At 46.5% G+C, this 13,121-nt stretch overlaps 1 protein-coding gene across 1 annotated transcript in view; it reads right to left on the bottom strand.

Annotated features, from left to right (window-relative positions):
* Positions 1-4,529: 4,529 nt before the first annotated feature.
* The window catches only part of ambra1b (autophagy and beclin 1 regulator 1b), a 10,579-nt gene continuing 1,987 nt past the window's right edge, over positions 4,530-13,121 (bottom strand). The window contains exons 5-18 of the mRNA XM_088299160.1: positions 11,541-11,610; positions 10,113-11,470; positions 9,954-10,040; positions 9,696-9,881; positions 9,544-9,624; positions 9,362-9,465; positions 9,179-9,289; positions 8,827-9,015; positions 8,592-8,746; positions 7,346-7,485; positions 6,966-7,070; positions 6,699-6,880; positions 6,505-6,618; positions 4,530-5,719 (exon numbers count right to left, since the gene is read on the bottom strand). Coding sequence (XP_088155286.1) covers positions 5,295-5,719; positions 6,505-6,618; positions 6,699-6,880; positions 6,966-7,070; positions 7,346-7,485; positions 8,592-8,746; positions 8,827-9,015; positions 9,179-9,289; positions 9,362-9,465; positions 9,544-9,624; positions 9,696-9,881; positions 9,954-10,040; positions 10,113-11,470; positions 11,541-11,610 — 3,307 coding nt within the window. The 3' untranslated portion in view covers positions 4,530-5,294. The remainder of the gene's footprint in view (positions 5,720-6,504; positions 6,619-6,698; positions 6,881-6,965; positions 7,071-7,345; positions 7,486-8,591; positions 8,747-8,826; positions 9,016-9,178; positions 9,290-9,361; positions 9,466-9,543; positions 9,625-9,695; positions 9,882-9,953; positions 10,041-10,112; positions 11,471-11,540; positions 11,611-13,121) is intronic.

Genomic DNA, 13,121 nt, shown 5'->3' on the forward strand with positions numbered 1-13,121 from the left:
GCCACTCATAAGAGTCTTTAGTCATAACACGACTGTAGCACTATTTTACTCACGTTGTTATACTTCACATATTCCAGCAGGGGCCGCTACAGACTCACACCCATTTTCTATCGCGCTACTCCTCGCTCAAAAGGTTCTCCTGAGCTGGAGTATGGGCTGATATTTGTGCCACTAGAAACTGAATATTTCAATTAAAGACTGAATATTTGAATTGAAGACTGAATTATTGAATAACAACAATTGTATATGTATTGTTTATTTTAATCACAATTTTCCATTTACAATTCATGTAATTCAATAATTCAGTTTTCAATTCAATAATTTCAATTCAATTCAATAAAAAGTCGTAGCGCAACCACTCAATGAATAAATGACTGCTAATAATCAATTTGAACCTTTCCAATCGGGTTTTAGAGCCGACCACTCTACTGAGACGGCCCTTGCTAAAGTTACTAATGATCTTCTCATAGCTATGGACGCCGACACCTCATCAATATTACTCTTACTCGATCTTAGTGCCGCTTTTGATACCGTTGATCATAACATATTATTAAAACGCCTTGAAATGTGTGTTGGCATTTCAGGTTCAGCGCTTTCTTGGTTTAATTCGTATCTGTCGGAGAGGACGCACCGTGTAATTCATGGCAATGCGACTTCGGATCTTTGTAAGATCACATGTGGAGTTCCGCAGGGATCGGTACTTGGACCTCTATTGTTTAGCATCTATATGCTACCGCTTGGTGATATTATACGGAAATATAACATTAGTTTTCACTGTTACGCTGATGATACGCAATTATACATGCCGTTGGATATAACGAATCCCCGCGACTGCTATAAATTAGAGGCGTGCCTTGCCGAAATTAAACAATGGATGTCTTTCAATTTTTTGCGTCTTAACTCAGATACAACCGAGATGCTCATCATTGGACCAGCGCGTCATCGGTACCTTCTCAAAGACACCACTCTGAATATCGATAAATGTAATATTATCCAAAAGGATTCAACTAAAAATCTCGGTGTTATATTTGACGCAACTATGTCATTTCAAATGCACATTAAAAATATTACTCGAAATGCGTTTTTTCATCTGCGTAACATTGCTAAAATTCGCCCAATTCTATCAACGTGTGACGCGGAAATCTTAATCCATGCGTTTGTTACGTCTCGCCTCGACTATTGTAACGCTTTGCTCTCGGGTCTCCCCATGTCGAGTATTAAAAGTCTGCAGTTAGTTCAAAATGCAGCAGCTAGACTCTTAACTAAGACGAGAAAGTTTGATCATATTACCCCGATATTAGCCAATTTGCATTGGCTTCCGGTCCACTTGAGATGTGATTTTAAAGTTCTGCTACTTACTTTTAAAATATTGCACGGCTTAGCACCTTCCTATCTCGTTGACCTCGTGGTACCATATGTTCCGTCCCGGAATCTTCGCTCACAAAATGCTGGTCTTTTAGTGATCCCGCGAGCCAAAAAGAAGTTTGCAGAGTGTTCTCTATTCGGGCACCAATGCTTTGGAATGCACTACCCTCAGATATTAGAGGTGCCACCTCAGTAGAAATGTTCAAAACACTATTAACATATAGACACCAAACATTTAAAATGCTCCTGTTGTTCATAGTTTCATATTGTAGTCCTTCGTTTTCATAAGAAAAAATATTTCAAAAAGAGCTCGTTGCTGTTATAAGACAAGGAATAGGCTGTAGATTACCATCTATCATTGTTACAGTGCAGTCTGGAACAACGGTAGATGATAAGCTAAAGCCTATTTCTTGTTTTATCAAAGAAATAAATGTTTGCGGTGATGGTGACATCACGCCGCCTGCCAAGCTCAACGGGAAGTGAACATCGTGGAAGGTGGCACATTTGAAATTGTTTAAAATGATCTTTCAAAAACAAAGGACTACAGCATGAAACTGTGAACAAAAGAAACATTTTTAAATAAGTTGGGTGTCCATATGCTAACATTGACCAAAATGGTGGATTTTTTTAATATAAAATTCCACGAGTTTTTAGATGAACGGATATATGGTGAGTTGATTTTTTGAGACAAACACAGATTTTGACTGAACATGCCCTTTAAGAAGTAAAATAGAAAATCCAGCAAACAAACACACACAATATATAATTCCTACTCGATAACAAAATAAATCTTTTTAACATCAATGAATACAAAACGTGTAGTGCTAACAACATAAGAACTCATTGGGGGATCTCTTGCAATGTAAAACAAGCTGTAAAACTTTAGGCATACAAATAGACCTTGAGTTCTGGGATTTTCGACGATGTTTATAGTGAGTGCCTCTTAGATGGCTGTCGCATCATCATCATCAAAAATCTGTGAAATACACCAGAAAGAATTCGATGTTACGGTCAGCTCAGCTTAGCATCTCCACTGAAACAGCAGAAATTAGCGCAATTAATTTCTGCTGTTTAATTTCTTGACCAAGCTAAACAAATCAAGGAAATGTTGAACTAATACGTAAACATCAGAGGTAATTTATTTCTTGGCACAATGATCAAAACAGAGATTTAGAGCCTCTAACTGTCAACTGAACCTTTGTCAAATCAAGTTATTGCTGGGCCCAATCACAGTGAGTGTTCCCCCACATTTCGTAATACAATTACGTGTCTGTACATACATACCTCAATTCATCGCAGCGATAAGCCAAGGTGTAGAGTCACCTGGTGAAAATATTTACAAGTTGGTAACTTCCCATGGCAATTATATAAATCTACAATGCATTATGAAAACAGTCAAAATGCAAGAAATCTAGCTACTTAACTTTTCAGACTTGCATTTAATAAAATTCCTTGATTTTACATTGTACACATGTATATTATCTAATGGTCATTTTAGCTCTTCACCGATTCATTTTAGTGTTTTATGCATGCATTGCATTTACATTTTTTCGAGCACATTGTGTATTTTATTGAGCCGTTTCTTCATGGGTAGTTGTCAGAATAACTTAGCTTTATAACAGGAGACAAAAGTCAGCAAGTTGCATAAAATCACATTTAATAGGAAATAAAAGACAAATCTTCCCGCTTTAAACATTACTCATGAACTTGAATGTTGTGGTTGAATGTTAATTACTGAACGTTACTCTATGAAATCAACTATAAAATACAAAAAAAAAGACAACGAAAACGGGGCTCTCTCTAATTGCTGCTGCTCGCAAATTGGCGATACCAGAGATAATCTCCGTCTAACTGCTAGAGCTTCGCACGAGAGAAACCCCATCTGTTTTTTTTTTAATCACTTACAAGTTACTGTCACACAAGAGGCTCTATTGTTTATCTTCGATGTACACGAGAAGACTCAGATATTTTTTTATTGTGTGGATTTATGAAAACTGTTAGAAACTATAACATGGGGGTGCTGTCGACTTTCTGGCAGTCCGGTTGTCGCTCCGAGCCGGTGTCGAAAAGCAGGTACATTTTGCATATTATTAAGCCAATATAAGATAAACAAAAACCTATAGAAAGTCCCTGACTAGCAGCAAATTTTATTCTTACCTTCAAGTGTAGCTCACAAGAAACGTGCGTTGGTATCTGAAGTGGGTGGTTACCGCAGCTCTACCCAGAATGCATTGTGCTGGGTAAATTACTGGAAGACCGTAACTGTAACAAGCTTCTTGTGAGTTAAGGGTTTGTACTTGAAAAGATGGGTTCGTAGAATTAGACAATGCTTGTAAAAGAATCGACTTATAATAAGATGTAATTACTACGTTGAACAGTCTGTTAAATGAATGACATTTTCAAGTAAAATTATATACTCAGAATTTTATTGTTAAATTTACAGATTCAACTCACGTAACATAAACATATTCTCTGTATACTGGTAATAATGATGAATGACTCCGAATTGACTTACTTTGCTGCAGTATGTAATTTTACATTTCAGAGCAGTGAATCTTTTTCAATTGTAGGTGCAGCTGTGCCCAATTTGTTTGAAAGGATTTGAGGATGACATCACAGTAAGATGTTTGAAATGAGTTTTCAAGCACCTGTTCGGCCTTGATAATTGCAACTCACCCACTGTGTGTTTTTTTTTTAATGAATTCACAGAGGGCTTCAAATACTCTCTGCATCCCACACAGAAAAGCTGGTTAAATGATTATCTTGAGCCTTGAGCAAAGAGAGTGGGAGCTTTCTCTCACTAAAGGTCGAGATGGTGTCATGGCGAGTTCACACAGGTTTAACAGCACAAACGCAGCACATACGAAACAAATGATTGTACTCCCCAGGCAAAAGCAGCCCTCTTGCAGTATATGCCACAATGTCCAAGAGAATCCTGGGTCAAGCCTCTTTGAAATGCTCTGACTGCTCTCAAAGTAAACGCTTTTTAAATGCAGATGGACACTGAAATGCATTTTGGATTGGTCGGAGGCAGTGATGACAAAAAAGAGAGAGAAAAAAAAACACGACCGTGTGGATTAAATGTGACAAGTTATAATGGACTATCCATCATTCTCGTGACCTGTCTCAGTGGCAAAAAGAAATGAAACCCTAAAAGATAGCTGTTGGAGTCTCAATGTTCTTTAATGACATCACATCTAAAAGTCAGAGCAAAGAATGATGACAAAGGTGTAGCAGGAGCGGCGCTGTGACAAGAGCGTTTAGTTCAGTGTTAACCAATCAAGTAAAGCCAGGAGGAGCTTGGCCAGGTCTCCATGGAAACGCCACCTGTGACCTGACAATCGCGCTTACTCACTCACATACACACTTAAAGACGAAATGTAAACGTGATGCCTGTACAATCGACAGGAAACATTTCAAGTTATATTTTGAAGGAGTCTGAAGGGATCAGAGGGCGTGGCTTATATTCAAGTCTCTGCTAACTGGTGACGAACCGAGTGCGCCACGATCACCAGACACAAGCTCAACATTCCCAACTACGGGACTGGTTTCCACGTGATCTGGGTAGTCCGAAGATTTGCCGCTCCTTTTTGGCTTTTTCCAATAATATAAGTGAGTGAGAAGTGGCCGAGTCACACACACGCATCCGTCACAATTTGAGGAGCTTGACTCGTTACAAATGATTGACAGCGGTGGAGTCATAGCCCCTCCCGCAAGCGTTTAGAGGTCACATGGTACAAAACACCAACAAGTCCTAGTCGGCGCAGAGAGAATGTTGCCACTCCTCGCGCCGGTTGCCGCGCGTTCTGCTCAAGCACTTTGCGGCAGGAGTTTTGGCGCCGCTTCCAAGTGACGGATGGGAATTGTATGCCGACGCCACACGGTGAGGATGAGGGAAACTTTCAGTCAAATTGGGAGGGCACTGCTCACTACCTGCTGTATGGGTTGCCGTGGAAACTGTTGTGAGGGGAGGGAGAGGTAGAGGAGGGGCCTGGCAGAGAATCCTCGTCCACTCTCCCACCATTAAAAATGTCATCTGCGCCTTCGGCGGAGCGTGGGCCCCACGAGTGGAGGAGGCGCTCAGGTGGGTCAGAGGCCAAGGCCCGCTCGTGGCCAACAAGGGATGACCCTGAGGAGCCGACGGGCCCTGCTGTGGTTCTGCCGGTCCTGGCGCCTGTCTGCGAGCCGCGGTGGATCCGATGGCTGACGATGATGTTATTGCCGAAGCCGCCCATGGACGCCATGGTGGTGCTCTGCTCACGCTGCACCACAGCCGTCATGCCGCCCTCTGCGATCAGGCGACGGATTCGAGCCAGAGCATCTTCGCCGGAACCTCCGCCTTCCGGAATCTCGCCTGGAACGAGGACAACGCGTCACAACACTAAAAAGGGCAAAGTCAAAAATCTTCTTCACACCCACAAGTCTAAACACGGTATCCTTGCACACAAGACACGAGCAAACCCAGGGAACAAGTGAGCCGTGACTGTCGTTATTCGAGCCCGCCTGGCACTGTCCTACCATTTTCAGCAAGTGGCAGTACAAAGCAAATTGGCCACCCCACTGAATAGATAAAAACGGTGGATTCTTGCTGTATTATTTATATTCCACAAACGCAATATTGATCAGAACGCCACGTTTATAGACTAGTGGGGGCGCGTAGAATAGAATGGAACAGAATACAGAACATAATTTTTTAACTGACTTCCCCTTTAACAGACACTACCTGTCAAGCAGCGTTGATACACATTTAAAATGTGAAAATTATTTTTTCGTTGTTTTTTTATACTTTGTTTTTTTTCCAAAATCATTAACTCATGTTAATGAGTCAATTATTTATCTTTTTTTCTAATTCTGTATACATGTCCTGGATGTCAGTAAGTAATTTCCCGGGGCATGTCACAAGGTTCAAGCCAGATGAGTTGAACGCAAGTGATTGTTTTGGAACATGTACACATCAACCTTTTGAGGACTGATTGTGCACGTGTATTCATAAATATCTTGTCAAAGCCTTTTTTTGTACACAGTGTTCGTTTTATTTTCATTTCAGAAAATAGGAGAATGGAGACAGTGCAATAGTTTGACTCTTCTTTTTCAGACAAGAAAAGGTCTCCAACTTTTGCGTGTTTGAGTGTGGCGTACCGGCGTTGGCCGCAGCCTCCGCCAAGGCTCGGCTGCCGTGGTCACCGTCCGGACCTCCTGCGTTCCGAATCTCAAGATGGCCGTCGGACGCTAGACCGGCAGACGGTGGCGGGGCTAATGGAAGGAATAAGATGGAAAGCGGATCAGTGAAAAGGTTAAAGTGCGCGAAGAGTGCACACATGACATATCGGTACCAGCTTGCGGCCGGGCTGTACCGGGCTCGGAAAGCTCCGTTTGGGTCTCTGCATTCTGCAACTGAACCACGGGTGTCTGCGTCCCTTGAGATGCCACGGAGGGTGTGGGGTTTCTGGGCTGAAGACCAATGGCGTTCATTAAGCCCATATCCCGGTCCAACCTCCATCCCGAACGACTGGGCCTGAACACCAACGGAGCATGTTGGCATGCATGCGTATGCCCAGCCAACAAGAGCGGCGTCCCCTGCGCATCCGGCTCGTACTCACCCGGGTCGGTCGGAAACACGTGTCCGGCCACTACCACCGTTGTTGACTGAGAACAACGGTTCCGTGCCGGACTCAGCGACACTTTCACCATCGCTGCGGTAGAACCTGAACATACGTACACAACACACGTTAATTGAGGAGCACGGAGGAAGTGGGGGCGCAACCTAGTTAGCATTAACAAACCAAATTGAAGGTCTTGACCCAGCAGACTTCCTGTTGCCAGTGACCATTAACATTAGGAAGATAATCACATCATCGCATCCGGTTAGTATACGTGTCCACTAGCTGGGCACTCTATTAGGAACACATGAGCTGCAACAAGTGTATCCAAACGCTCAGTCAATGTTCAAACTGGAAGTGACATCAACGGGCACACTCACACGGGCCGACAAATGACCAGGTCCCCTTTGCTTGTTCCATACGCCAGACCCATCCCAGGATCGGGAAGCCAGCGAGCCGAGTTGATGCTGACGTGGCGTCGCTGGTCTGGCGCCATGGGGTAAACCACATTGAAAACCATCTGGAAGACAGGAGACCACATTCACACATTTGTTTGACATTCAAACAACAAGTGCATGTTTCCGCAGTCACCGAGCGACAAACGCTCAGTCTGTCTGCAACGGCACAGTACGGTTTACCAAGGACCTGCTGAAGCAGCTGCACATTCAAAATAAAATGACCTCCGTTTCGTTGACAATAGTTGGCTAGCGGCTCAAGCTTCATTTTTAATCATTCTAATATTGTAGTACAGTCAGTACAATATCACAATTTCTTACTGTGTTTCGGTTTTGGCGAAGAATGATCACTTGGGTGCATTCGCAGAAAGCATCACTTGGTTCTGAATTAAAAAGGATTCATTGCATTTCCATTCATTTCAAATGGGAAACAGCTCCGTTTGCGAAACAATTGACGGAATGAATTAATCATGTAAACTGCGTAAATACAATATTAGACTGCTGTAAAAGTCGCCAGCGCCAGCTAATTCTTTGTGTGTGGACAGCAAGAAAAACAAATTACCAAGGATGCCTCACTCCCCATTGTGCTGCATACACTTGTGGACAATGGAGTACAATGATGGCAAGGGAACTGGGAGCAACCTTTCACATGTTTAAAAAAAAAAAAAAAAAAAACTCCACAAATTGCTTAGACTACACACTTTGGCATTGACAAAAAAGAAATAAAATTTATGCAAATCAGTAGTGAAATTAGTTATGATTGCCTTGATCGGAAAGTTGCCCCTGCCATCATGGCCGCCACATAGGCACGGCAGTTAGCCGGGTGCCAGGATGGCCGAGTGGTCTAAGGCGCCGCGTTCAGGACCCAGTCTCCCCACGAGGCCTGGGTTCGAATCTCAAATTTCCCCATTGTGGGACTAATAAAGGGAATATTATATTATTATTATTATATTATTATTACAGCGCACTGACATTCATCAGCCAATCACAGATTCTTCAAAATTAAGAAAATAAGGAAAACCAGATCCTGGCTGATTGATCGGTGATTGTCCACTCCTGAACCATTATTGCCTCATAACTCAGAATATGCCTGGGTGAGGCCCTCCTCATTTAGTTGTGCCATGTCACATTTTCATTTGTTATTGGCATGACTGCATTCCATGGCACCCACCCGGATGGAGGTCTCTCCTCCATGTGGCTGCTGCAACCGGAAGACTTGCGCCACCATGTGGTCAGTGGTGGGATGCAGCAGAATCCTGCGAGAGGCCAGGCCCACCATCACATAGCACCCAAGCGGTGATAAGCTAACTGAAATAGCATTAGGGCCTGGCGAAGAAAACGAGGACTTTAGAAGCTGTGAGGTGAGGATGACAATGGAGATGAAGACGGGCACATGTGTCTGGTACCAAATCTTTTGGTGTAGAGCATCTCCCCGAGGTTGTGTGCCGCCAGGGAGTAGATGGCGAGTATGCCCTCATCTGGAAAACCCCGCTGACTGCTGGGAATGAAGACAGCCAGGAGCTGACCATCGGCCGATATGTCGCAACTGGCATCGTTGTAAATCTTGCAGTTAGGCACCAGGACATTGGCGGAGGCTACGCACAAAACAAACTTTAACAAGTAGACGTCACGCAAGCCTCCCAGTAGAGCAGCATGAAAGGTGGCGGACATGGCACCAATGTGGCGCAAGCAGATGAGCTAACAGATGCTAACAACTGTCCAGATTGCTTGGTTAGCATGTGTAAATGACTCGGGTACCGTTGCTGATCTCGGGCAGGTCAAACTTGGTGAAGTCCCACCACTGCAGGCGGTACGTTGTGTTGGCGATGTTGCTCGCCACCGCAGACTGGCCGTCACCAATGGACGCGCCTGAGGGAGGAGGTTTGCAGAGTAAGCGGACGTCATATAAGATGCGATCGGGTCACGTTTGAGGGGTCTTACCAGCTAGCACCCTGTTGACGGATGAGTGCGTGGCCAGGCCAGGCTGGCCTCGCTCATGGTGGAAGATTCCAGCATAGGGCAGGTACTCGGGAAGATGGAAGCGCCTGCCGTCGGGAGGATGAGAATGGGATGTAAAGATTCGTCTAGATATACGTTCGGACGGTCGCGTGGTGCAAACTCACCTTGGTACGAAGCGACCCAATGATGGAGCCGACATCCTGGCATTTCGGGGCGTCCTATGCCGCGCTCGCTCACCGTTATCACTGAAACATGACAGCAGAGTCGTTAGCCGAGGCCACCCACAGCAACATTCGCAACACCGGAGCAGACTCACTCCAGCTCATCAAAGTCCACGTCTGTGTTTTCCACGGAGCCCGATGCACTCCCGGCCGGCCCGTCAGAAGATGAAGACATGGCCCGCAGGCGGTTCTGCTGGTAGCGAGGCGATCGCTGACGAATGCTGTCTCGTCTGGACAAATACTGGATCATTCTCTGGGCGTAGTACGCGGCAGGAGATAGCCTGCACAGCAAGCGGCAGGCGCGTTTTTATACGTGACTCATCCAGGATCACGGGGAGAATCGACGAACTTACCTTGCCGGGTCGGGATAGATAGGGTGTTCCCGCGATCCGGTCACATCATAGCGAGACAAAGACATGAGAGAAGACTCCAGAAGTCTCCTAAGAGACAAAAAGAGGAGATGATGAGCGGACAGGCTATTCTCAAAGACTTTCGGCTCCCGCCGTCACTACCGTCTGAGGTAGTCCTCATCCACTGGTGTGGGATCCACAGGCATTTCCTGGCTTAAGGTCTCTGAGGGCTCGGGGGTGCGGGCAGTGGTGGCCTGGCGGTACACCCTCTCCCACTGGGCGGTGTCCTGGTTGTACACCAAACCAACCGTCTGCTCGGCAGATGACGCCAGAGGGAAGGTCGCCACCCCCGCCGTGGGCACGGGCTCCTGCTCGCTCTCTAGAGACCCCCCGGCGGTTGGGGCCGGGCCATCGTCCGCAGGAGAGGGCAAGGGGGCCAAGGTTGAGGCGGGCTGGAGGGTGGACGAGGAGGAGGTGGAGGACGTTTGGTCGGTGCGCTCCCAGCGTTGAGAATCGTGATTGAAGGTCAGCAGGTTATGACATGCCCGGCAGCGGTTCAGGTGTCCGCGAGAACCCCCAGAAGGTGTGCCCGAGTCCAGGGGCTGGGGTGCAGAGGGAGGAGGCGGGGGCGGAGGCTGGTAATGGATGATGCTGGGGGACGAGGAGGGTCCGGCTATGTCTGAGTCCACGTTGTTATTCAGAAGCTCTTGACTCTGCTCCTGGCCATCACCTGGCGGAGGCTCCAGGTCCTGCATGCGCTCAAACTCCAGGAAGTAGCGGCTCAAGTTGCATTGCAAAACGTTCCGAAAGGAGGTGGGGTTTCCGCGGGAGCCATCCCAGAAGGGGTGGTGTCCACTGCTGTTACTGGACCCGTCGCCTTGCTGGGGGAAGCCACGTCCATCACTCGCTGAGGTGTACACCGGCGAGTGGGACGAGCCATCCTGCTGACGCAACGCCGCCAGCAGGCTGAGCGAGGATGACGACGAGGTCCGGGGCGGCAGCACGTTGGGGCCCGTGCCGCCCTCCCTCATACTCAGCAAACTGCGAGTCCAGTCCGGTCCCGCTCTCGAGGCGGAGTTGGGCTGCCCACCGCTGCCGTAGTAGAGCGATGTGAAGGCTGATGGGCGGGGCTCCGAGGGTTGGCGGGGCTCCGTGCGCGCCGCGGAAGAGGAAGAGGGTGGGGCCTGCGGGGCTTCCGATGAAAGGGATGGGCCGCGATTGGCAGAGCAATGACTACACATGCATGCCATGCCCAGGAAGCGAGTGCAGCCCAAGAAGGACAACCCACGCTCCGTGTTGGCAAAGTGGCCCAGGGGGGCGGTGGGAGATTCTGCCGTGTCTGCGAGGGGGCGCGCCTGCTCGGCCGGGCTCTGCGCGCTGGGAGAGCGTGATGACAGGATATGCAGGAAATTGTGCAGGATGGGTGTGCGGCGAACGGGCTGAGGCAAGAAGGAACGCTGGCGGAAATGAGGGTGAGGCAGCTCCACGCTGTCCATGGGAACCTCTGCGTCATCCTCGCTCTGAAAAGGACAAACATTGGCGCTGGTCCTGAAAACTCGCCTCAAAACTCAACCACCGTCAGTCGCTCACCTGCTGATTCGATGATGGATTCACGATGGCCGTCAAAAGGTTGTGACCCAGCGGGTCAAACCTCACCAACCTGAGGAACACAAATGAGTTCAAAACCCGAGTCACAGACGTACTTGACTGAGTCACTTGTCACTACAAGTCGGAGTGTGTGCGCTAAATTTGCAAAAAGGGCTGGAGTGCGCAGCCAACCTGGCCAACAACACGGAGCATGATGCACTGCGCAACGGGAAGTACGTGTTGAAAAATTCCTGCAAGAAAAACACCATCAAGATGCAAGAGTGATGGGTCGCATGAGCTATGACTGGACGGTGATGAAATTCAAGCCTCTTGTACAGTGGCTGAGAAAGGTCGCAACAATTGCAAAACCCACAACAGAACGGAAGTGACATTCCGTACTAATGTACATGATCTTTGTACATCAATGTCAGATTATAGGTCAATAAAATCATTGTCCCTTAGGGAAACTAAATTGATTAAAAATATAATTTTGAGAGCTATTATTGTGTAGCTCTCGAAACTCATTACTCTGTGGCGCAAATATTATTGATGAGATGGTAAATATCTCATAAATATTTGACATCTAGCTGTTCGTCATGATGACGACAGCTATGTTCCGGTCTGAGAGCGTCTGCTAATTTGCTAATGTAGCCCTCATCTTGTATTATGTCTAGATATGTATTGATTGAACTACAACAATTGTGTTCATAGCTGTTGGCACTCCGCCCTAACGCAGTTCCAGCCTGTTAAAAGTTGACTGTGGACCGAAGCACTTATTTTGGGTCCTCCCCAACGCAAAAATGCACTTTAGCGATTAGCATGCTTAGCGACCCTTTATTTGCATCCTCGTTTAAAACGCTTCATGTTAGCGGGGTCGTTTATGTCATCATGCAGCTCGTTGCTGCTGCTGCTGTGCACGGACTCGCATATACTACAAATGAAGCTCACACTGTAGCGGCGCAAGATAGCTTGGCGCCGAGCACTCAAGCAGCGGCGAAAGAAATGACTTCCAGGACGAGCGACGGCGCGACTTTTTTTTTTTTTTTTTTAGGAATCAGTACTGCGTGAACGTGGGGTACAAACTGTTTTGACGATCTTGAAATCACGTTGTTTGAGATCGTAATTTCGGTCTCAAAACGACGCATCGTTCAGCCCTAATGTCAATGACATTTTACATTGACTTTAGTATTCGCACCGGCAATATTTTTGGAAATAAAGCATATGTTGTATTTACAATATTGATCATTCTTTTTGTTGTGCATTTAGTTTTAAGTCAAACAGTTTCAAGTGCACTCAGGGAGGGCAGAATCACACGTTGTCACACACCTTCACTGCATTCAGTCTATTTCCATCCATCCATTAACCGATCCACAACATCAGAAATCTCTACACGTGGCTTTGTTCGACACATTGATCGTTTTTCTTCAATTATGTCTTTTTAAGTTCGAAAGAAGTCAAAATCTAAATCATGATTGAATTTCAATAAATTGCCCTGCCCTAGCGTACGTGTCAACCATCTGATCAAAAGGCGACAGACACTCTGTGAGAGAGGCCAGGGCGAGGCAGTCAAAGCCCGGCGCGCTA

This window comes from Idiotropiscis lumnitzeri, chromosome 6, assembly GCF_059441095.1.
Source record: "Idiotropiscis lumnitzeri isolate Australia: NSW breed Sydney's pygmy pipehorse chromosome 6, RoL_Ilum_1.0, whole genome shotgun sequence".
NCBI lineage: Eukaryota > Metazoa > Chordata > Actinopteri > Syngnathiformes > Syngnathidae > Idiotropiscis > Idiotropiscis lumnitzeri.